Source organism: Heloderma suspectum, chromosome 9 (genome assembly GCF_057233095.1).
Source record: "Heloderma suspectum isolate Gila_16-S chromosome 9, 16-S_ref, whole genome shotgun sequence".
Taxonomy (NCBI): Eukaryota; Metazoa; Chordata; class Lepidosauria; order Squamata; family Helodermatidae; genus Heloderma; species Heloderma suspectum.
This window is the reverse complement of record NC_139466.1, coordinates 26797510-26822843: the sequence shown is the minus strand read 5'-3', so window position 1 is coordinate 26822843 and position 25334 is coordinate 26797510. Positions and strand designations below refer to the sequence as shown.

The window sequence follows — 25334 nt, the reverse complement described above, 5'->3', positions numbered from 1 at the left end:
CAGGACTGAATCATTTAGCAGCACTTTCAAGTAGCATCCCAAATATATACTAATAGCAGACTTATAGCTGGATCCAACAATGTGTGAGTGGACTTCCTCTGGCACCACATCCTCTCCTCCTGCTGCAACTTCATGCCCTCCAGATGTTTTGGACAACAACCCCTCTAATCCCTGACCATAGACCATGCCAGTTGGGGTTTATGGGAATTACAATCCAAAACAGCTAGGGGGTGCCAGGTTGCAAGGATTACTACTGGGAAAACCATAGCTTTGATTAGACGGACCTTTGTCGGCAATGCTGACTAGGTTTGCCATAGCTTTCCTCCCAAGGAGCAAGCGTCTTTTAATTTCATGGCTACAGTCACCGTCTGCGGTGATCTTGGAGCCCAAGAAAATAAAATCTGTCACTGCTTCCATTTCTTCCCCTTCTATATGCCAGGAAGTGATGGGGCCAGATGCCATGATCTTTGTTTTTTAAATGTTGAGTTTCAAACCACCTTTTGCACTCTCCTCTAAACGGAATATTGGTGGACAGCAAAAGAGATTTAAAGATGTTCTCAAAGCTAATCTAAAAAAAAGTAACATAAGCATTGAGAATTGGGAAGCTCTAACCCATGAGCCTTCCAACTGCAGGTCAGCCTATATTAAAGGCGCTATGGACTTTGAAGAAGCATGAGTACAGAGCGAAAGGGAGAAACGAGCGCAGCGGAAGGCACGTTAAGCAAACCCTCGCCGTGCCCTCCTTCCACCTGGAAACCTATGTCCTCACTGTGGGAGGCTGTGCGGATCCAGAATTGGCCTTCACAGCCACCTGCAGACCCACCGCTAAGGCTGTACCCCTGGAAGACTATTTTACTCGGCTACGAGTGACCGCCGTGATGATGGCTCTCTTTTATTGCTGCTCTAGCTGAAATTGTTATGAATAGTGTATTTTAAGCTGTGATTTCAATACAGGTATAAATGGCTTAGGGGCCGCGGTGGCTTAGTGGTTAAGACGCTGAACTGCAGACCGGAACAGCAGTTCGAGACCCGAGTGCCGCGTGACGGAGTGAGCTCCCGTCTTCAGTCCCAGCTCCTGCCAACCTAGCAGTTCGAAAGCAAGGAATTGCAAGTAGATAAATAGGCACCGCCTCGGCGGGAAAGGTAACAGCGTCCCGCGCACCTCGGTGTTCAGTCATTGGCTATGCTGGTAGGGGCTGATGGAAGTTGTAGGCCAAAACAACTGGAGGACCGTAAGCTGCCTACCCCTGAATTAGGGTCAAACTATACATCAGCTGTATAGGGGGCCGCGGCGGCTTAGTGGTTAAGACGCTGAACTGCAGACCGGAAGGTCGGCAGACAGCAGTTCGAGACCCGAGTGCCGCGTGACGGAGTGAGCTCCCGTCTTCAGTCCCAGCTCCTGCCAACCCAGCAGTTCGAAAGCAAGAAATCGCAAGCAGATAAATAGGCGCCGCCTCGGCGGGAAAGGGAACAGCGCTCCGTGCACCTCGGTGTTCAGTCATGCCGGCCACATGACCACGGAAGCGTCTTCGGCCAGCGCTGGCTCTTCGGCTTAGAAACGGGGATGAGCACCGCACCCTAGGGCCGGACACGACTGGTGTGGGGGGCACCTTTTATAAATGGCTTAGGGATTTTATTATATAAGCGGTGTGTAAGTATTAACAGTAAAGAGATGGCTTTCCCCGGGGTACCAAAATGGCGCCCGAAAGGACACCGCTCCCCGCCCCCCCGGGCCACCAATTTCAATCTGAGGAGGGCGCAGCTCGGCAGTGGGCCCCTCCCCCTTTAAGGGCGTGGCTACGGCGGCCAGCTGAGCGACCCCGCTCCCGCTCCTGCTCCTCCTCCACTAGGCGACGTGCGGGGCGATGGGGCTGTCGCGCGCGGAGCGCTGCGCGGTGCTGCTGCTGCGCCTCCTGTCGCGCGCCTTCCTCGCGCTCCTGGGCCTGGCGGCGCGCGCCTCCTCCTGCGCCGCCGCCCCGCGCACAGCCCTCCGCGCTGTCCCGCCGCCCGGCCACCCGCTGCTGCTCCTCTCCGGGCTAGAGCTGGCGCGGCGCATCCGCCGCAAGGAGGTAACGCGGGCGGCGTGGCGGGCCGCGCCCGGGGAAGCTGCTTCGGGCCGCCCTGAGGGCCTCCCTGGGCTGGTGAGAGGGAGCGGCCTCCGCGGGGGCTGTTGGGTATCGTAGTCCCTCCTGCCCGAGTTTCATTTTTAAAGCCGCCTCAGGCGCCCTGGTCGTGTCCTGATTGCTGATATGTGAATGGATGCTGGGGGGGAGGGGGGTCCCCCTGAGCATGTGCAGAGTGGCTGCGTCGCTGTGGTGAAAAATAACCGCTTCCTCCCCCTCCTCCTCCTCCTCCTCCCTTCCCAACCCGCCCCCTAAATCCCAAAACAAATTAAGCCCTAATCATAGAATCTTAGAATAGTAGGGTTGGAAGGGGCCTACAAGGCCATGGAGTCCAACCCCCTGCTCAGTGCAGGAATCCAAGTCAGAGCATCCCTGACAGATGGCTGTCCGGCCTCGGCTTGAAGGCCTCCAGTGTGGGAGAGCCCACCACCTCCCCAGGTAATTGGTTCCATTGTCGTATTGCTCTGACACTCAGGACGTTTTTCCTGATGTTCAGCCGGAATCTGGCTTCCTGTCACTTGAGCCCGTTATTCCGTGTCCTGCACTCTGGGATGATCGAGAAGAGATCCTGGCCTTCCTCTCTGTGACAACCTTTCGAGTACTTGAAGAGCGCTATCCTATCTCCCCTCAGCCTTCTCTTCTCAAGGCTAAACATGCCCAGTTATTTCAGTCTCTCCTCACTGGGCTTTTGTTTCCAGTCCCCTGATCATCTTTGTTGCCCTCCTCTGAACCCTCTCCAGTTTGTCTGCATCCTTCTTAAAGTGTGGTGCCCAGAACTGGACACAGTACTCCAGGTGAGGCCTAACCGGTGCCGAGTAGAGGGGAACTAGTACTTCCCGGGATTTGGAAACGATGCTTCTATGAATGCAGCCCAAAATAGCATTTGCCTTTTTTGCAGCCACATCACATTGTTGGCTCATATTCAGCTTGTGATCGACAACAATTCCAAGATCCTTCTCGCTCGTAGTGTGGTTGAGCCACGTATCCCCCATAAGCCCTAATCAGTGGGTATGAAAGTAGCCAGGGCTTAGTTTGTGTTAGGATTGGAGTGCTTTTATGAGGACTCACAAACACGCTTTGCCTCTCTCCCCCACCCCACCCCACCCCACAATCTGGGATTAAGGGAGCTGTGATTTGAGGATTTCTTAAATTATGGATTGATCCCTGAAGACTTTAAAGAGAGCAGTGAGTGGGGTGTGCAAGTGTCCGATAATCTGCCAGATATCTTTCGCTACTAAGCTGGTAGGAAAATGATAGCTCCCCGCCTTCACCTCAGCATTCTCTTCTCTGCAGCTCAGTGTCCTGCAGTTTGCCTGCTGCTGCTGTTTAATTGCTATCCTGCCATTCCGTCTTCTTCCGCCTGATCCTTTTTCTGTTTGGGTCCTGTGTTATTCAGTCTGTAAACCTGAGGGCAGAGACTGCCTTATTATGAATCTTTGTAAACTGTTCTGGTCGCCCTTTCCGACTGAAGAGTGGGATTAAAAGCGCTTTAAATAAATTGTAATTTGTTGAGGTGGTTTAGAAATGTGGCTGTTTGAAAGATTTTCTTGGTCTAGGTGCAAGGGCTTTCACAGGTAAATCTTCCACCCTAGAACAAATCAACAGACTCTCTCACCCAGAACTTCTCTCTCTCTCAACAAATGAACGCCCATCTCCTCCTGATGCGCAATGTACTTTGAAGCCATAACTGCGTGCATTCGCTGAGTGTTAGGTTGAGTCTTTTGGCCTGGCAGTACCATCAGAAGCCAAAAGAACAAAGAAATCCCTCCATTGCAAATGTGCTTTACCTTCCGTTAAAGATAAGAAGCAATATCCTTTATTGGAACAACTTCTGACTTCTGCAAACTGAATGGGAAGGGCAGCTAATCTCAGGTACATATAGAGCAAAGTGCAAGTCACCCAAGGTGCCACTGTATGCTGAACATACAGCCTTCATATAGATTCTGTATGAAGAATCTACATATTGTAGAAAATATCGGCACTGAAAAAAATCTGGTTCATATAAATGTGATTCTTCATATTTTACTAACTCTGCATAGGGCTGAAAACTTTATTCTGAGTTTATAATTTAAGATAAAATAAAGAAATGGACCATGGTTTAACGTTATGTGCGACCACAGTCACTGCCACACCTGTTTATCTGTAGAATTAACTTAGTTTCTCTGAAGTCACCCAAAGTCTCTGGAGGAAAATAGTGGAAACCTAATATAAACACTCCTAGCTGTGCTTTTGAAAATTAATGCAAATAGTGTAGTTAATAGGGACTAAGAGAATAACTACCTTCGGGGATTTTTGTCTGCATTGGCATGTCCTTCATTTGACAGCAGAGTAGACCATGGATTTAAGGCAGTTTTGCAAAGTTATTAATCCACAATGATTTTGACCACCTTGCTTTATCCACCTGTATGACATCACATTTATGACATACTTTGGCGGCGGTGATGGTGCGGGATAAAAAACTCCTCTTTCTGGTGGTGATTTTACTAATCTCAGGCAATTTACTATTTAAGGAAGTAACAATGAACCATACTGGTGTTTAAACCCACACCCTAATTTTACTCCAGTCCAAAATTTACATAAGTAAATCGCATTTTGTTTTACTGGCTCTTCTAGGTAAATTTTATGTCCTGTTCCTACCTGTAACTTTTGAATTGCCTTGTGGTTTGCTTTGTGTCAAGACAGGAACATTTTGCAATTACCAGAATGTGGTTTCCTACTGTCTTTCTTGGTGAATGTGTTGCAAGTAGACTAGGAATCTTGATGGGCAACTTAGGAAGAATCTCCATCTACTGTAGTCTCATGGGTAATTTTCCAAAGCTGTCTTGAAACACTGTTCAAATTCTAACTTATCCAGAACCTGTAGGCTTAGCCTTGTGTAGACACAGGCGAACAACATTAACTACTACTTGTTCTTTGGGATCATTCAGGGGAGTGTGTTTACTTCAGTCCTCCTTACATATTCTCACATCCATCTCTCAGATGCTTATGTTACATAAACAAATTATAGGTAAAAATCTCCTCAGTTACTCTCTCCTGTGCAATACAAAGTCTTACGTGGTAAAAATTAGAAATGTCTAGCAAGGGCTGGACATTTCTGGAAGGCAGAAATGTTTGTGTGAATTGGCACTCCGTGAAAACAACATGGGGCTGCAAGTATGTTAAGTGTTAAACATTACAAGCATGCTCATGTGAACATGGCCAAGGCTGTTGTTGAATTTCGATTGTCAGCTCTGTATAATTTTCTTTGCAATTATTTTTGAGCTGAACACCAGAGATGGTTTTGAGATGTGGGCATTTTTCTCAAAGTGGTGAGGAAAAGGATCCATAATGGTGAACAGGAGCTAGTGGCCCATAGCCCAGTTCTGCCTTTTTCTGCAATCTGCTCTCATCATTAGAGGCTTCCCTCATCTTACAGCTCATATTCACTTGATGTACATTTGCTTTATCTTATTTATACATCACAGTGATGTACATGGGCTTCACCCATTTACCTCCTACACAACAACATAGTTATTCAGGTGAGTCAGGCTGAAATACAGTGATTGGACCATGGTTACCATTCTTGGCTGTATGGAGGTAGTATGCCACTGAATTCCAGCTACTGGCAAGCAATAGCCAGCAGCTGGGGTGTACTACTGACTTCTTGCCTTGCTTGTGGGCTTCCCAGTGGGACACCTGGTTGGCCACTTGGGAAACAGCTGCACTAGATTGACCTTTGGCCTGATCCAGCAGTGGTCGTCTGAAGTGATTCAAACCTAGGTTTTCCTGGTCTGTGTCCAACACTATTCACTAATACTACGTTGAATGTTGACACGTATAACCTTGTATAAAACCAAACATCTAAAAATACTGCCAAGATGCTCTGCTCTGTAGCCACTCTGAAAGCTAGCCAGTTATGCAAAAAATAATTTCATGAAAATAGTCTAATCTCTGTTCTCTTGCAGGTGCAATGCGTTGATGTCATTGAAACTTACATTGGGAGGATTAAGCAAGTCAACCCGTTGATCAATGCAGTTGTCAAAGACAGGTGAGCCTCATAAACCCCAGAGTTTCTGTTCAACAAGTCTTTAGCGGGGAGGGGGAAGGAAAGAAGTGTGGTAGTCTGCTTGAATTTCTTTGCTGTCCCAAGACGTATTGTCTGAGCCATTCCTGTGCCCGAAAAATTCTTGCAAGCCCTCACATGGTTATGATTTGCTACATGACCATAGCAAAAGAAACTCATTTGTAACTTGTCGAAATCCAAACAAAGGGAGCTCTCCCCATTCTCAAAGTACTCCTTGGACTTTCTCACCCTATTCACTGACCTTGTTTCAGACTAAGAACATGAGAGCTGGCCTGCTGGATGAGAAAGAGTTCTATCTCACCCAGAGCGCCGCCTCCAACAGCGGTGATCAGATGCCCCTGGGGAGCTGACAAGCAGAGCCTGATGAAGAAAGCCATTCCCCATGGTTTTTGTCTCCAGCATTTCATCAGAAATGGCGGGCCTCTAAATGTGGCTGTTTCATTTATTTTCCCTTCACCCCTGCCCCAGTTGACTTAAACTATTTTCAGAAGTGCCATTTACAGATTGGTAAGCAATGGCTGAAAAGCTGATTTGCCTGAGAAGCCAAACTCATGCCTTTTACCAGTTTCGGCACCTGTTCAAATTTTTAAAATAGATCCCTTCTCCCCTACCTGCTGAATTCTGTTAAAGCTGGGAGTGCTTGTGATAAGATGCACATTTCCTACTTCCCTTGTACATCATAATGCTCCTTTTCTGGTGAAGACATTTAAAGCTATGAGCCACTTAGTCCTAGCCTGAGAACTGGCACAAAGTTGCAGATTTGAGGAAAAGCTGGGGACAGAACCCTGTTTTTGTTTGTTTTGATTGTCTAAGATCAAGACTGCTGCTGCAGGATTACCCTTCTTGCTGCTCAGCAAATGGGTCTGGCGGTGTTGCCATGTTGTGGTGTTCATGAAACAAAGCAGCGTTTGGTCTTTCTCCATTTAGGCTGCTTTTCTGAAGTCTTTCCCCTGGCTTACTATTGATTGTGCACCCAAAGTAGAAATTTGGGCAGAACAATGGGAATTGGACACTGTGAGCATCTTTGGGAGACAGGTTAGGGTCCAGCTAGAGGCTGACGAGTTTGTCTTTTTCCTCCTGCTCTTTCCCATCCATCATCTCAGGTTCGAAGCAGCCCTGCAGGAGGCTCATCAAGTTGACAAGCTGCTCTCTGAGGGGCATGATAACGAAGAGACTTTGCAGGAAAAGTTCCCCTTCCTGGGGGTTCCTATCACCATCAAAGAGGCCTTTGAGCTGCATGGTGCGTTTTTTGAATAGCTTTCTCCTCCTCCTCTTGGACTTCCATTTGCAGCCATTCTTTTTTGTTTGTGTTTGTTTAATTTAATTATCTTATAGATTTATACCCTGCCCTTCAATATTAATATTTCCAGAACAACTTAGAGTAACAGATTAATCTAAGAGACAACAACAAGAATAAAACAGCAGGTATGTTCACAGCATACCACTTGTGTCCAAGCTAACTCCTTACCTGCTTCATGGTTCCCATTTCCTTCACAAACCAAGAAGCTGCACAAACTCTCCAGTGGGAGAGAACAGTTGGGAGCTATCAAATTGAGCACCTGCATCATCTCTGTATCCCACAGGGTGACACAGGGTGAAGAAGAGTGCTAGGCAAAGCAACTGTAAACTCCTCAAGAGCTCTCAGGAAACTGGAATCCATTAGCCTCCGGGGCTAGGTAATTCCAAATCCACCATGCTACTATTATCACTTTGCCACCAGTGACCTGGTTCTCACAATGTGATGTGCTGTGTCCCGTGCACCCACCACTTTCACTTTTCCTTAGCAGCCCATTATCCATCATAGGTTGCTTAGAATGTTGTCCGTACCCAGAGCGCTGGGTTGTTTAGGGGCTCAGCCACCCAGTGATTAACCCATGGCTTGTTGTTAGCCCACTGTATCGTGCAAACTGGCCCTGTCTCTCTCATCATTTCGCCTGGTAGAAGTAAGGAGAAGGGTTGCCCTGTATACCCTCACTAGTGTCTTAGTTTCCTAACAGATACTTGCCAGTTAGTCCCCATCTCAAGAACCGAGTCTTCTCCAGTTGTGGTCAGTCCAGTGTAGGATATTCCTAACATGTCTTTCCAAATAGGTTCTTTAGGAATAGTATCCAATACGCCTGTCCATGTCAGTGATTTTTTGTCATGCTTGTTTATTTCGTCATTAAATTCATACTTGTCTTTACATGTAACTAACAATAAAATTAAACTTTAAAAATAACCAAGCATCATAACAAGCCTATAAACATGGCGTAATTGTGGCATTGACAGGTATGAGTGTTGCTTCATGGCAATTCATTTTGTCAGTGCTCATTGACTAGGATTAGGCACTTGCCCACTTCCCCTTGCTTTGGTGTATATGTTCTATGACTCCCCTTTTCTCATTCCACTGAAGTCAGGTACTGTTTTTCAGATGTTTAGCAAATATAAAGTTAAGTCAAGGCCTTGATGTTTGATTAGTCAGACCAGGAAAATGGATTATTAGGTCCAAGATGGCCCCCTCCAAGTAGGTTCTCTAGGTCACCTGCAAAGGGGAATTTTGCTGCCTGTCTAAACTTCAGCAGGAAGTGATCTGAATGTGAGAAGGAAGTCAGATTTTAGTTCTCTGTGCTTTTTTCCTCATCTCTTTCTCATTTCTTGAATAATCTTGTAGGGACGTGGGGAGCTGCCATATACTGAGACAGACCATTGGTCCATCTAGCTCACTATTGCCTACTCTACACTGACTGGTAGCAATTTTCCAGGGTTTCAGACAGGGTCTTTTCCAGCTTTACCTGGAGATGTCAGGGACTGAATCTGGGACCTTTTGTCTTCCATCTTATTTCCAGTTCTCTTGTTCCCATATGTGCCACGTTGGATCTATCTGTTTTGTTTCAGGTGGTTTTCTTCTTCATCATCTTTGTCAGCCTATTTACTAACAGTTAAGCGCTCAGATCTTTCTGCCTTAGGCTGTCACTCATTTCAGACTTTTACTCACATGACCCAAAATGTTTGAATCCTCACCATCATACCTTTTTTAAAGGTGGTTTTGTTTTTTCAAGTGTACAGTGCCTAATGTTACATTTGGTCACAATTATATACTCGAAACGTGCAATGCAGAACACACATGTAATTATTGAAATCAATAAAACCTATTGCTATACTTACACAGTGTTTATGCAAACCATTGCAGTGCTTCACAATGGCTTTCCATGTATTCCCAGTTCCTTTTCCCATCCCCTATTTTGTTTACCTATACCCAACCTTCAACAACCTGATTTGCCAAGAAGCCAGGGCAGGGAAGGTCTTTGATCTTGGTGAACAAGAATGTCCAGCTGAATCTCAAAGAATGTGAGGGTGGGGAGATGTGTCTCTCTCTTCTTGAGGTACTCCCAGCATTTTACAGCAATTATGCAGGAACAGAAAGTGAGATTTGCCCTATAAGAGGAGTGCAAGAAGATTCCTTTCAGGCACTCTTTTAACTGTCGTATGGTCTGTGGAAAACAGAAGATGGAAGGAGAGAAAGGAAATGTGCCTGTCCCAATTATCCAATTCCTCCTTCTTGTAGTCTGGCATTAAATCAGAGGGGAGAAGCAATTTGCAAAAATCCTGAGAGTAGCTCCATCCACTTAAACCTGTTTCTGAGTAAAGATACATAGGTTTGCACTGTGTGTCTTCTAAAGTAGTAACTTCATTAAGTGCCTAAATAGGGCAGGATATTCATTTAAGGTGTACTCTTAAGCATCCTTGGTTAGAAGTAGGGCCTGTTGAAACTGTGAGAGAATGGACTTCACAGTTGGCTGCTAGACAATAAAGCTTGTCTAGTGAGTCCAGCCACAATCTGTAGAGCCCTGTCTATAACAAGTGAGCTTGTTCGTGAATTTCTTAAATTGCCATTCTTTAAAGAATAGCCTGTTCTTTAAAAGCAGTTTCTTCCCTTCTCTATCGAGGAGGCGATCTTGAAAATAATGACTGCCAGGGATACCTAAGCAATGCTTCCTGAATGTGGATGCAGGTGGACACTAGGGGCACTCTTATAAGCTCATGATTCATCAAGTGTGCTCTCCAAAGATTGGCCAAAGAAGAGTCATTGTGGCTAAAGCAGAGAATCTGTGGCCCTCCAGATGTTGTTTTGAACTACAACTCCCATCAGCACAAGCCAACATGACTTGTTGGGGATGATAGGAGTTATAGTCCAAAGCAATGTCAGGGGGGCCACAAGTTCCCCACCTCTGGTCTAGAATGTAAGACTAGGACTTGGGAAGCTTAGGTTCCAGTCCCCACTCAGACATGAGGTGACCTTGGGCCAGTCACACACTCTTAGCCTAAACCTCACAGGGTTCTTGTGAAAATCAAATAGGAGGGGGAAGATCCATGTATGCTGCCTTGAGCTGCTTGGAGGAGGGATGGAAAATAAAGTTTCCAGATGTTACATTTTCTAAAAAGGCATGTTATCTTGCTATAAAGTGTAGTACAGACCCACCTGAATCCTGAAGCAGTTATGCTTTAGGTCAGCCTTCCCCAGTCTAGTGGCCTCCAGATGTGTTGGTCTACAACACCCAGCATGCCTTGGCAAGCCTGGCTGGCTGGGGCATGCTGAGAGTTGTAATGCAACACATCTGGGGGTTATCAGGTTGAGGAAGGTGAATGTAGGTATGAAGTGCAGTGCATGTTTCCTTTTCTCAGTGGTGTTTTCATTGCTGGTGCTTTGGATTTTCCTTATTGTAACTGTGCTAACTGTTGCTAAAGTCCTGCTCCTATGAAGGCTCCAGGCCTCTGGCTGAAACCAGCTCTTCCCTCCCTCAAGACAAGTCCTTACTGCACCTTATGAGTGTGTGGCAGGAAGGGCAGACTGGCTAACCAAAATACTCCTTTGCCTATCAACCCCCAGTCACTTTCCGGACTACCAGGCTGAACCAAGTATCCATGGAAGAGGTGGGCAGGAAAGCTCAACCAGGAAACTAACAGTTTGTGGGTTGCTCCCCACCTTCCCTGTGCTCCTTGGCTAATACCCCCATCCCCCCCTCCACACACACACACATACGGGAGATACCAGAAGGTGGGGGTGGTTTGAGGGCTCTATACGTGTGTATATACTCCGGGGGGAGAGCTCTTGAAGGTCAAGGAACTGGCTGGAAAGGAGGCAGATCATGAAGCACAGGGTAAGCAAAACCAGTTCTTAAGTGTTGTGGTTTTAAGACCTTTTTGCATTTCTTGAGTTCATTTTTTCCCACCTTTTGGGGTTAGCAATAGAAGGATGGTGGATTGCTTCTACTAGTTGGAATACTTGGATGATGAAGAGGAGCTTGTCTCACTTGTTACAGGGAAGAAATGGATTTCTGAAAATGAAAAATGCCCCCCAAAACAGAACCAAAGATGCCTGCTTGATGTAGGGTCACCGAAGAAACAATGTGTGTGTGTTGGGGGTGGGGGGCGTGCTACTGCCTACTCAGTTACACCAGTTTTTAGGCAATGCTGAACTTGAGAGTATAATCATGTTGCCATTTGTGGGCCAATTACTCCCCCGGCTATTGGCTGTATGCTCTTCCTTCTCCATATGATCTTAGCCGCTGTGGAATCGCTGACCCATTTTTCCATTTGTTTCCCTCATCATGGTAGGGCTGCCCAGTACTTCTGGACTGGTTACCCGCCGCAACTTAATCTCCATGTCAGACGCCACAGTAGTGTCCCGGTTAAAGCAAGCTGGCACCATCCCACTAGGTGTGACCAACTGCAGTGAGCTGTGCATGTGGTTTGAGACAAGCAACCGTGTCTATGGACGGACCAACAATGCGTATGACCGAGACCACATAGTAGGAGGCAGCTCAGGTGAGTGGGCTCTCCCTGTTTGTGACTGCATGCTTGACTGATCAAATGAAATTGATCTTGGCTGATAGAGAGGGCTTCCATACAGAGGGCTCCTAGCGCTACCAATCAAAAGACATTGCAGGTGTTCCATCTTTCCCTTCTTTCCCTTTCATTTTGTGGAAAGAAAAAAGTTGGAAGAAGCAGTGGCAAAGTACAGGCAGGTTACAAGCAGAAGACACTGTCTTCTGGACCCCTTGAAATTCTGTGAATGAGGCAGGGCTGTTGAAAAATAAAAACCTTGTCTAGAGGTACTTCCAAGCCTCCTGCAAGTGGTTAACTGCCTATGTTGACAGGGGAGCTTGCGCAGGGACCGGAGCTGAGTGAGAATGTGTTGGGCACTGGAAGTCACTTTGAAACATGTTGCTTACCCTTCAGTTGATTTTGATATAATGCAGAGTTGGGGTTACTCTGGGATGGTTTGGAAAGCCACCTGAAAGCCACAGAGTGTGAGCATAGAATCTCAGTGATTCTGCAATTGGGCTGGATCAGCAAGTATGTGAGGTTAGATAAGCGTATTGCGTAGTGGTGTTGGTGCCGCTGCGAAAGCCATGTAGTCTTCCCTTGCAGTGTGTGTGCATGTGTATGTACGCATTTAAGTCACGCCAGAACAGATTCTGTGAGTGGCAAGCATGTAAGTTACTCGGATTTGACTCTGGTTCAATGCAAGTGTGGCCTTTGTGTTCATGCAGGGGGAGAAGGCTGCATCCTAGCAGCTGCTGGCTCTGTGATCGGGGTCGGCTCGGACATTGGGGGCAGCATCCGCATGCCTGCTTTCTTCAATGGAATCTTTGGACACAAACCCACCACAGGTACTGGGTATGCTTCTAGTTCTTGGCAAGTTAGCTTGAAAAGACAGCAAAGGACAGAGAACAGTTAGAGGATATCTTGATGAACTTATCCAGCCTGGACCCTCCAGATGTCTTGGACTACAACTTCCATCACCCTGCCAGCAAGGCCTGGTTGGGGATGATGTGAGTTGTAGTGCAACACATCTGGAGGGTGCCACGGTGGGGAAGGTAAGCATTAAGAACGGTTTCCTTTAGTTCAAGCATGCTTAAGCTTAAAGCCCTCAATTGCTCTAGACCTCAAGACACCAGTCTTGCGAATTCAGGCATCTGGTTCAGGAGAAGGGTCATGAACTTTTCCTGAAGGTTTTGCCTTACTTCCTACATAAACTGGCATTTCTGTAGTGTAGGAAATAAATCTGAAATCTTGTTAACCGTCTCCTGTTGAATTGTTGTCATTCGCCTATAAAAATACCTAACATTTTCTAAGTCCTGCCCACTTACTGAAATTATTTGGTGAGCTACCCTGACAGCCTTGGCTATAGAAATGTAATACATAAATAATAAGACCAGGGGTGCAGAACCTCAAACCAGAGGCCAAATCTGGCCCTCTGGATTTCCCACTCCAGGGTTCCCCTGATGGCTGCCCCCCTTCTTCTGGGCCCACCTTCTTTCCACCTATTGTTTGGTGGTTTTCCAGCTTTTGTGCAGTTTTTCCCCCTATTCTAAATGGCTGAATTGCCTCTCCCAAGGATAAATTACTGGCACTAAGAGTTTTAAGCTAAAATATGTTGGTATTTTTAGTAATTTGGCCTTGCCCTTTTTCCCTTTGATCCAGCCCCCTTTTGCCTTTGGCCCTGCCCACCACTGGAATGTCATCTCCCCCTTTGGCTGAAAGTGCTTCAGCACCCCGCCCCCACAAATAAGATGGTCCTTGCATACAGACTCACAATATAATAGACACAATGCAAGAGTAAAATACAATGAGGAGCGAAGAAGAAAGCAAACGTTGGATCCGCTGCACCTTGTCTAGTTGATGGATGGGGGCCAGGTTGGTCTCCCATTTGCTGTGATGTTCTTCCTGGGAGAAGAACCCTTGGTCTCCTGGACAGAAGCAGAATATGCATCTCTTCAGCTCTGCATCACAGAGTAACTGGCAATTGTAGCAGAGAGTTACTTCTAGTTAGGATTGTGGTTTGGACCTCAAGTAGCTTTGACAACAGTGCTCTTCTCTTTTATGATGCCATATGAATCCTACCCCATGACAACCAACACCAAACCAGACGCCTGTGATTTGTCATGCAAAATTAAGCTCGGGGCCTCTGTGTGCGTATGTATTTGTGCAGGTGTGGTGCCCAATGATGGCCAATTCCCTAATGCCGTGGGTATTCGGACCAAATTCCTCTGCACTGGCCCCATGTGCCGTTATGCAGAAGACCTAGACCCCATGTTGAGGATCATGGCTGGACCAAACATCTCCAAGTAGGTGGTTCTTACTGCTTTGTAGGGCATAAAAAGAACCCTGTGCTGCTATGAAGCACAAAAGCTTTTGGTGTCTGGCATCAGTGTTGCCAGCTCTCTTGAAGAAATCTTCCAAGATGAGTGTTCTCACTGGTTTGCGGCCCTCTACTTGCCATAGTGTTCTACCAAGAGCAGGTAATAAGACCTATGTGTTTGTCAAAGACTAGCATATGGGCCACTTTTAGCTAATTTAAACGTTACCCAGTTTTGCAGACCTTATTAGGGAGAGATAGCAACATGTGTATTTGCTGTTAACACTATGCTTGTAACTTTTATTGAGGAAATTTCACAAAAAGTTTGTGTGTGGGGGTGTGTAAAAGCAGTAAAAGCAATCCTAATTCCCTAAACTGTTCTCTAGATAGTTATTCTCATACTCCCATCAATGCAACTATGTGAATGGCTGACCAACAAGCTCATGTGTAGAGGGGATTGAAGAAAAGCAATGCTACATGCACTAGAAAGTCCCTTTTGGTTACAGATGGAGCCTTCTCTGTCTTGGTTCTTGTCCGAAGCCCTTAGTTACACTCTTCTGCTTCTGGTTTACAACTCCAGCTAGTTGCAAAAAAAATGATGTCACCAAACAGTTGCTGTTTTGCTTGCTTCAGGCAACATCACGCAGCACTCACATGGGTACCACATAGTGTCCATGCTTGTCCCTAATGCCCTTGGGATTGCAACAATATTCTCTTGGTCTTTCCTGGAAGGGGTGATAGCATCAGGAGCACATCTAGCTAGAACAAACTGACTTGCTCCTGAGTTGTTTCCTTATTTCACCTTCGGTCTGCCTTGACCAGTTTTACTTCGTTTCATTTACTCATCTCATACATCCTTCTAAACAAAGCAAGCTGACTAACTTTAACCGTTTAGTACAAATTATAGGCCACAAGCCTGACATTTAAGAGCTGGTCTGGGCCAAAGCCCACAGTTTGAACTTGAGCTTGTAGCCCCTCTAAGGGATGATAAAACAGAGTGCTCTTCACAGCTGACTTGTGTCCATCTTATTCCTTTCTCATCAGGTTGAAGCTGGATGAAAAGGTATCCTTGGAGAATGTAAAGTTCTATTCTATGAAGCATGATGGAGGGTCCTTTTTTGTTTCCCCTGTGGACAAAGAGGTTCTTCAGGCTCATCAAAAGGTAAGGCAGTTGCATCTGGTTGCGTAAAAACTTGTGTGCCATCACATTAACAGGTTTTTTTAGGTAGGAAAGGAAAAAGGAAAGGTTCCTCCTGCGCAAGCACCGGGTCATTACTGACCCCTAGAGGGACGCCGCTTGCGCTGGCGTTTTCATGGCAGACTATAGCGGGGTGGTTTGCCATTGCCTTCCCCAGTCGTGACTACCTTTCCCCCAGCAAGCTGGGTACTCATTTACCGACCTCAGAAGGATGGAGGGCTGAGTTGACCTGAGCCAGCTACCCAAGACCCAGCTTCCGCTGGGATCAAACTCAGGTCGTGGGGAGAGTTTTGGTTGCAATACTGCTGCCTACTGCTCTGCACCACACGAGGCTCTCCTTTTTAGGTAGGCATTTGGATAAATTGCAGCTTAGTCAGCTTGTGTGAATTTGTCTTGTGAGCCCTCATGTACCCCAGTATACGTGCACCCTGTGTTGTGCAGAAGCCTAAGAGGGGCCATAGCTCAGTGGTAGAGCACAGGCTTTGCATACAGAAGGTCCCAGGTGCAGTTCCAGGCATCCCCATGTGCGGCTGGGAAAATCTGTCTGAAACCCTAGAGAACTAGTTAATGGACAATACTAAGCTAGATCGATCAGTGGTCTGAAGGCAGCTTCTTAAGAGAGGATTCATTTTGGGACAAAATACAATGGGACACATTGTATACTGGGCTGTATATCTATCTAGCCCATATCTTGTCACTATAGGATTGCCCATTCAAAATGGCAAATTTAAGGAGTACTGTGGACCTGTGATCCCTAAACTAAGTGACATTTACTTAAACTGTGATGCTCTTGAAAATGGAGGACATGGAGCAAACTTGTGTCATGGGCTGTTGCAGGGGAAGTATCGGAGAGTTTAGGGCATCATTCTTCATCCTTCAGTGTGAAGGAGACTTCACATCTGCATGTCCTCCACCCAGTGATTACAGTCAAGTGATATATGCACATGTTTGAAAAAGCCGTCATGCATAAAATGTTCCAGACAGGGTCTTTATATCCTATTGCCTGAAGCACGGTACTATTTAGTAGCAGTAGTTCACGTGTTTGGACAACTGTGAATTGCCAAGCGTGGAGCCATATCAGATTATGTATGTGCATATGGAAATCATTCCCTGGCTGCTCTGGAGCCTGAGTTTAGGAGGTGACAGACACCCCCCCCCCCCCAAGGTCCTTGGATGGCCTTTGGCCAACAGGTCTCCCACTCCTCCTTTAATAACTGTTTTCTATAAGAGGGCAGGACATGATGTGATGGCTCTTCTCTCTCTTCTTTCTTTTTCTTATACTTAAGATGGTAAAGCACCTGGAGACTGACCTGGGGATTCAAGTTCAGAATGTGACCATTCACAAAATGAAGTACTCCTTCCAGATCTGGTCTGCTATGATGTCTTCAAAGGGCAGTGACGGGGAGGTGCGTAAAATGGCATAAGCCCACTTGCAACAGAAAGCCTTTATTCCTGTAATGATGTTGGGGAGGAGGTATTTAGGTCAGTGGCTTTTCACACTTGCTACCCTCAAGGAACCCTTTTCACATTGACTGTTCCACATTGGGTGTCTACTAAGGAAGCCTTATGAACTTGTAAAAAAAAACACAACACTTCATGGGACCTGCTGTAGGATGCAGTCAGCTCTGGCAGAGTGTTGGACAGGCCTGTTGGGCCTCCTCCTTATCTCACATGAGCCAAGAGTGCTCCCTAGAACACAGTGCTCTCCTGTGAATGCACTGCGTTGCAGGGGAAGAGCAGTAGTGATGAGCAAAGTATCTTTCAGGGGTGCTGATCTTCTCATTAAGGGCCCTCTTACTAGGCTTCCACAGAACTTCGAGCTTCCCTAGAACATCCTTTGAAAAAGCATTCACTTAGGCCTGTCAGTGTCTTGTTTCACAGTTCTTCTCCCACTGCGGGTGGTTTGTCATTGTGCTCTGTAAAGTAAGAAAAGAGATTTGGTATAGACTGCCATCTTACCTAAAATGCTAGCAATGGACAGACCAGATGGAAGTAGGAAGTGTTCCTGGATTCCCTCTGTCAGTACTTCTTTCATGCATATGATTTGCAGGAAACTCAAGCGTTTACAGATCTGCTTGGAGACCATGGAAAGCCAGTGTGGCCATCATGGGAGCTGTTGAAATGGATGATGGGAATGTCTTCACACACCTTTCCAGCCATTGGTAACTTCTTGCTCCTGAACCAGCAAGCTTGCTTCTGAGACTTGGAGACAATTATCAACTGTCATCCTTTTTTTAACTACTAGTTTTGGCTAGGTTGTTGATGGTTGCCTGGTAACTAAAGCTGAGTTGGTAATAATTTTTCATGTAATAATATTTTGGACCATAAGGTGGCACCATGCCTTTGGAAGTAAAGTGGCGATGCTCACTGACATTCTTCTAGGCCAGGGTTGGGCCACCCCTCCAAAATGAAAACAAAAAAACAAAATTAAAAAACAAAAACAAAATGGTGCTACATACTGACTATGGAGCGCTTAGACAGAGCGCAAAGCTCTGAGAGCTACTGAACTTTGGAGCAGTTTGCTACCTAATTTTGGTGGCAGAGAAGTAAACATTTATTGTTATTATTTCCCCCCCTCCCAGTGCAGCCTACAGGCGGGAGGAGTCTAGAGCTGAAAATGCCCCCTGGACCTCCCATAGTTGCCCATCCCTGGTCTAAGCTCTCCTTGGAAAGGAGTCCAATCCTCCTCCTCAACTGTATAATTGAATACATGTTTGGGAGTGAGAAGCAGCAGCTGCATGAACAAAGCAGCAAGAGAGCCAGACTTCTGACACTTACTAAGAGTTGCTTTCAAACCCTTGTGTACCAAGTCTTCACTAATAGATCCCATTAGAAATGCCACAGCTTGTTCCGGAAACAACTGGTTTACCTTTAACCTGCCAATGTCTCTACGCTCTTTTTCTCTCTCTTAGTACTAGGCCTAACAGAGAAGTTTTTGAAATACAGCCCCAAGGCAAATGCTAAGCTGGCAAGCATGGCGCAAAGTCTGCAGGCTGAGATGGTGAATTTACTGGGGAATGATGGTATCCTCTTATACCCTTCACACCCTGTGGTAGCTCCCAAACACCATGCTCCCCTGGGGATGCCTTTTAATTTTGCCTACACAGGTAAGAAGTTCCTATTCTTATTATTTATACAACATCATCTATGGGTGAATTTGGATTTCTTTCTTGCAGTGGCCTTTCACATATGTGTACACGCATGCACCTCCCCTTCATGCTTGTTGCTTCCCTCCACTGTTCTATGTTGCTAGCTGTCACATATACATATGGGTTACAGAACAGTGAGGGATCCCTGAACGTATGCAAATATGTTTCATGGCGAAACAGTGAAACAGAGGGGGAAATTGCGCAAATCTCATGGCAGAGAAGTAAAATAGAGAGGAAATTGCGCAAATTTCTAGCTGTTCCCAACAACCCATGACAAAGTTGCCCTGCTAGGTTTGGATGTCATGTGAAGCCACCATAGGTATGACCAAACCAACAACAAGCCATGGATTCTCAGTCTGGCTTCTTCGTGAAAAATAATCTACCCTGTGCAAACCCGATGCAGTTTCCACAACACAACAACCCATCGTGGATGATCAGTCATGGTGGGTTGTCATGTTGACCTAACCAGGTCAATATATGATGCAGGCATATGTGAGTGCACCTGTATATACAATACAGCCCCATCCCACTATTCTGCCACCTCCAAACAAATGTGAGCTCATAATCCATGGAGCTCCCTGGGCAATAATTCTAAATTCTCATGGAATAGTTCTAGGTAACATTGGAGTAAAAATTATTGATTTTAAAAACTGTCTGGTTTCTCTATTTCTGTTTTCCATCTACCAAGGGACCTGTGTGTTTTGCCCAAGGAGACAATTCTGGGTAACATGGATTTTATAGTTTCAAAACAGGGGATCAATAATTGTTTGTTTCTTCATTCCAGCAGCCCTGGGGAGAGTCCCAGGTATAACCTGAAACTATCTGGTAGAGTCTAATTCATATTTCTGCAGCCTCATCCCCCTTTCCATCTAAGACTGTAACCAAATGCAAACCCCATGGCTTAAATAACAGACCCCACCTTTTTTTTTGTTTTTTGTTTGTTTTACCATCTTGACTCATGAAGAATTCTGGAGAACTAAATCTTGTATAGTATTTTGTGGCCTTTGAGCTGAGTTAGCCTGATAAAGGTATTACAGTGGTATGTGTTTTGGAAATTTTATTTTGCAGAGAATTGCTTTTGAGTCACTAAATTTTTCCACTATTTGTCCTCTTTTAGCTATCTTCAATGTACTGGGATTACCAGTGACCCAGTGTCCACTGGGTTTGAGCACGGAAGGCCTTCCCCTAGGCATCCAGGTGGTGGCAGGACCCCACAATGATCACTTGACTCTGGCCATGGCACGCTACTTGGAGAAGGCATTTGGAGGCTGGGTTCGCCCTGGCACATCCTAGCGTGGCTCACTTGGAACATGAAGCCCAGTGCCATCTGTGACATCTAGCAGCAGGCGATTGCATCTGAAACTGCAAGAGCTCCTATGTGCATCTCCCGTTGCAACCCAAGGGAACTTGGATGGGGTAATGATCCCATCCGCCATGTTAGGTACTCCCTCCCATGGGGCAAAAGCCAACACAGTGGAGTGGTCAGCTGCTCATCTAATCTTCTCCCTTTCCAATTACAAAATGAGTGGAGAATCTTAGGTGGGAGAATGCTCTCTGCTTTTTCAGGGAAGTCTGGGCTTTGGGGGAATTCTGACTGGAGACAGTCATGTTGTTTGCTGTGGGAGGGAGAGAGTAATTCTTGTTTTTGTCCTGATAAGGCCATTGGTAGAATAGGGCTCAAACTTCCATTATTTGTATTGCTTTCAAGACCAGGCCAGACCGAAGAGATCAGAGAGAAGTGCTGGAGACTCTCCTGTTAAAATGTCTTTGGGAGGATTGTGGTCCCCAATGTCTTGACAATTTGCACAGAACACTGGGAATAGTGCAAGGCAAGGAGCTCCAACATAGCCTCACCTCTTCATGGACTCCTGCTCAAATTTGGCTTGGTGTTCCCACCCCTGGACTTTGGTTGGTTCATGGCGGGAGATGCTTAGGCCAGCTTTTTGCCTCTTTGAAGGCACATGATGGCAAATCTGGGACAGCTTCTTGGGAGGTATGATGAACCAACTATTTCCCCAACGCACTTTCCTCTTCTGACCCAACAACAACAACTTGTAGCTGTGCTGCCCAAGTTATGCTTTGTATTGGTGGAAAGGCTCCCCGCCCCTGACTGCTGCTGATTGATCCTTACTACACTCCACACAACCCACTTGATGGGTTGCACTGAAAAATGGAAAACCATCAACCAGTTCTCATGGGCCAACTAAAATGAAACGTATGTTATTGCACTCGATAAAGAGAACCTAATGTGTTTCCTGGAACCTCAGGTCTGTAGTGTTGTTGTTTTTTCTTCATTTCTAACTGCAGGCACCTTTGCCCAGAATCTAATGCCATTAGTTGTTGTGAGGTAAGGGGCCAAAATCTGCTGGTACTCCAGGGATGATAGAGTATGGAACTATATGTAGTGATGTTCACCAAGGGCTAGACCTAAAGGAAAGTCTCAAGAGGCATTCACAGGACATTTTGGGTGGAAGAAGTATCCTCAGGGCTTTTGTCTTTAAAAATAAATGTTTAGCACTTTACACACAATTTGTAATCTTTACAGCAACCTAGTATGGCAGGCCAGTATTATCATATTATTGGAGGTGGGAGATTGAGGGCGGCTTGCTTTAACCACTTACTGAGCTAATACCAAAGATGAGATCCAAACTGCTGTGGGCTTACTGTTTTGTTGCCGAGTCTTCAGCTTTTTGTTACTTATGAAAAAGCAAGACACTGCTGGGGAACTAAAGCCTCATCCCCTGTTGAATGGAGAGTCTTATTCATCCCTGTTCTGGCTTGCAAGCCATGTGGAAAAGGAACCTGGTTTTAAAAAGAAAAAGTCTAATGGTGCTGAATTCCTAAAAGTGTAGAATTCATCTGGCCCTGGTTATTCCTTTACATGCTTCAGCCAGCTTTTAGTTTACACAGTCAAAGTGGTTAAGAGAGGATACATTCCCTTGCTAGTGCCCAGAGTTACTACAAATATGGGATTGTAGTTTTTGCAGTCACCTAACACAGAACATTGAACATGACAGGTTAACTATTCCAGGACAAAAGAGATGAGTTAGTACAGGTTTGTGTACATGGTCTTTCAGCTTGGGTATCGTTGGGAAATCTCCACTTTAACTTCTCCCTGATTCTGTAAGGAAGAAGGGTGATTATAAAGGTGATTATAAAGCGCCACTCCCTCAAATACTGAACTCAATGCACAGACATCCGCCTCCCTCTAGCGTGATAAAATGTGGCCACTAAGAAACGAGGGTGGTATTGGCATGTTCAGGGAAGCTGTGAGATTTGCAGAAGTACAATAAATAATAAAAACCTTAAGGGGAGAAGAACACCACTACAGAGTTCAGTGAGGACTGAGTATGCTCGGTGGCCTTCAGGAACCACAGAATGTTGAGTTTCAGTTAGAAAATAAATACAGAAAGTGAGTAGCTCATTTGTATCCTAAAGGGAGCATGGCTGGAACCCTAAATAAAGACACTCCTATTAGGGAGTGAGGATATACTGCAACATTACATCAAGTCAGACAGTACCATCTACTCTGACTGGCGGTGGCTGTCCAGAGTTTCAGGCAGGCCTTTCCCAGTACTACTTGGAGATGCCAGGGCTTGAACCTGGGACCAGTCGCATACAAATCACATGCTCTACCACTGAGCTATGGCCCATATTTTGTTGCATCTGCCTCTTGTTTCATACTCGGTTGCATAACTCTTCTTCCTGCCCCACGCAGTCCACGGGCCACGCCAAAAATCGGTGTCGTGTAAGTTGGCAAAATGTCATTATGATTTTTTGAAAGGTGTACGTCTCTGGAATGTATTTTCATGTGATAGCCCGTTCTGACTGGTTGCTTAAGCTTTTCATGATGTCATCAAGATGGCCAAAGCCATCTTTTTCTGACTTTTCTCATTTAAGCTGTAATGTGTGAACCATATGTCTGATTTAAAATTTTAAAACTGTGTTGGAAAGCTAATGAATTCTCTTACAAATATCTAATTTTAATAATGACCTTATTGGTTATAATTTTTGTGGTACAAGCCATATATCAAGAAAAAAGTTAAAATTTCCCACATTTTATACAATTTATGTAACACATAACCTGTTCCAGATATACACCTAAGGGGTAATTAGACAACTGTAGGGTACTCTTTTACCTTTCCAGCAAGCCATAGCTTGGGTACATTAGTTTTGATATGCCATAGTTAGACACCTATGAGTGTATCCATGTGTCATGTAATCTTACCCAATGTATGGATAGTAGGTAACTTTGTGTTATTGCAAAGAAATAACTAGTAGTTTTGTGTTAACCAACTGTTCAATGTGCATATCTTCTTATTTACAAATGTTACAGTGTTATCATTTCACAACAGCTAACACTTGATATTGTATTTTATTTTAATGTTTGTCACCGCTGCAGTTGTCTACAGAGTCCTCGTGTTCAACCGCAAAGTCTGCATCTGTTTTCATAGTTGCTACGTGACTGTAGTTTGCATGTAGCAGTGCAAGCAAGTCCATTGGATAAGCATGAGCACTTTGGCAGTTGTCATACAATTGTGTGCATTCCTGTCAACATCTCCAAAACTGCCCAAAGTGCTGATGGTTCATGCATCCACTCAGTGACAAAATTGCCATCTCAGTCTGTCATGCATCCATAATCTTTCAGGCTAGGTCCATGTGGCTGGTTTTTTAAACTGCATCTCCAAATTCCTGCCTGGAAATTGGCCCTAAGAGTATGCATGAATAGGCAGTCATTGCATGGTTGAAGTTGACTGGACTCCACCTGTCCTTGCTTGGCACAGAAAAGTTCATAACATAGGTCGTTTACAAAAGTAGTGCAGGTAGTTGGAACATGCATTTGGCAGGTGAATTGCTATTAACTTCTCAAACATCTTTGTAGAGATTTCCCATGACTTCCCTAGCTGATTGAACATCTTCTGGTAGTTCCTGTCCTTTCTCAGTAGTTTCAAGGGAGTTACGTTACCCCGACCTGCAAAAGCATTTATGGTGTCGCAGCCAAGTGAAGGCATGTACTCCAATCAGATCATCAGGCTCATCCTGTCCAATTTAACTAGTGAGTTTGCTTATATCAATAAATCTTGTACAACTCTTGTCAGCTTCTTCTTGTGCAGACCTCCGCTTACATACTTTTTCCCAATAGTCTCTGGTGATTTTGAAACAGACCTCCTCACTTGTTACATAAAGTATTTTGTCTTCCAACTGCTTCATGTACTCAGGCAACCTCCACTGTTGCACCAAGAACTTGATGAGCTCAGACTTGTTAGATGAGCTGCATGGATACAGCCCTAACAGATGGATTTTGTGAGCTGGTGCAATGTTCTTCAACTGCAGACTAGCATTTGTGGCTCATTTGCATCTTTCAGCATTTTTGATAGAAGTTTCCAGGTAAACATCAAAGACAAAATCTGCCTGATCATGGCTCATTGGATTCAGCCAACTGTTCATCATTAGGTCAACTAAAGCTTGGACATCTGCCTCACCCTTTTTTTATTCTGTGTTGAGATTGAAATCAGGATGTGTCATCCTACTGCTGCAGTGACCAATCATCTGTTTCAGCTGCTTCAGAAACATGCTCCTGTATTCTGGCTTCAGATGGTACTTACTGACATTTCCTTGATTGAGGCTATACAAATCTATGGTGGGACCACACTTGGAATACCATGTACAGTTGTGGTCACTGCACCTAAAAATAGATATTGTAGAGCTGGAAAAGGGGGCAACTAAAATGATCAAGGGGCTGGAGCAACTCCCCTATGATGGAAGCTTGGATTGTTTAGCTTGGAAAAAAGGTGAATAAGGGGAGACATGATAGAAGTGCACAAAGTTATGCATGGTGTGGAGAATGTGGATAGTGAAATATTTTTCCCCTCATAATACTAGAACCTGGGGTCATTCCATGAAGCTGATTGATGGGAGATTCAGGGCAGATAAAAGGAAAGACTTCTTTACACAGCACATAGTTAAACTATGGAATTCGCTAACACAAGATATAGTGATGGCCACCAATTTGGATGGCTTTAAAAGCGGGTTAGACAAATTCCTGGAGGAGAAGGCTATCAACAGCTACTAGTCCTGATGGCTCGATGCTGCCTCCAGTATCAGAGGCAGTACACCTGTGTACAACAGTTGCTGGGGACCATGGGTGGGAGGGTGCTGTTGCAATCCCCCCCCCAGCTTGTGGCTTTCCTACAATGGATAGCTGGTTGGCCACTGTGTGAACAGAATGCTGGGCTAGATGGATCTTCAGTCTGATACAGCACAGCTGTTCTTATGTTGTTATGCTAAATCCCTTTGTTCCTCCTGGTGTTTGAGTATCTTTGTTGATTCTTTCCTCTATTTTCTGGTCTGCAGAAATTTGCCCAAAGGGGTTGCTAGATCCCAACTGTACTGAAAATCCACCTTGCATGAAATGTTCATGTATGTCTGGGTGCTCAAGGGGCAGCCTGGCCATAATAGTATGGAAGGTAAAGTGCATTGTTCAGTCTGTTATGGGCAAGGTACCATGAGATCATTGCATGGTTGCATGAGAGACTTCCATTTTCATATCTGAGGTAATTAGAGTAGTCCCCAAAGAGCTCCATAATCTTTGAACAGGATTGCTGACCAAGGATTTTCTGCAGCGAAGCTCTGCATACAACTCGGCAGAGGTTGCTTATGCTGTTCAGCATGTCATCCA

General features: G+C 45.4%; 1 protein-coding gene across 1 annotated transcript; it reads left to right on the top strand.

The window, feature by feature from the left end:
- The first annotated feature begins 1848 nt into the window (after nucleotides 1-1848).
- On the top strand, nucleotides 1849-23756 carry FAAH2 (fatty acid amide hydrolase 2). Its single transcript, XM_084813953.1, has 11 exons — nucleotides 1849-2069; nucleotides 6068-6150; nucleotides 7290-7426; nucleotides 11782-11991; nucleotides 12720-12839; nucleotides 14162-14297; nucleotides 15353-15470; nucleotides 16793-16912; nucleotides 17557-17668; nucleotides 18419-18613; nucleotides 19773-23756. The coding sequence occupies exons 1-11, from the start codon at nucleotides 1866-1868 to the stop codon at nucleotides 19946-19948; spliced, it is 1611 nt and encodes a 536-aa protein (XP_084670079.1). The 5' UTR covers nucleotides 1849-1865; the 3' UTR covers nucleotides 19949-23756.
- The last annotated feature ends 1578 nt before the right edge of the window (nucleotides 23757-25334 follow it).

Coding starts and splice junctions, on each gene's coding strand:
- FAAH2 (XM_084813953.1), top strand. CDS start 1,866: ATGGGGCTGTCGCGCGCGGAGCGCTGCGCGGTGCTGCTGCTGCGCCTC. Junction 2,070..6,067: donor GGCGCATCCGCCGCAAGGAG/GTAACGCGGGCG, acceptor GTTCTCTTGCAG/GTGCAATGCGTTGATGTCAT. Junction 15,471..16,792: donor TTCTTCAGGCTCATCAAAAG/GTAAGGCAGTTG, acceptor CTTATACTTAAG/ATGGTAAAGCACCTGGAGAC.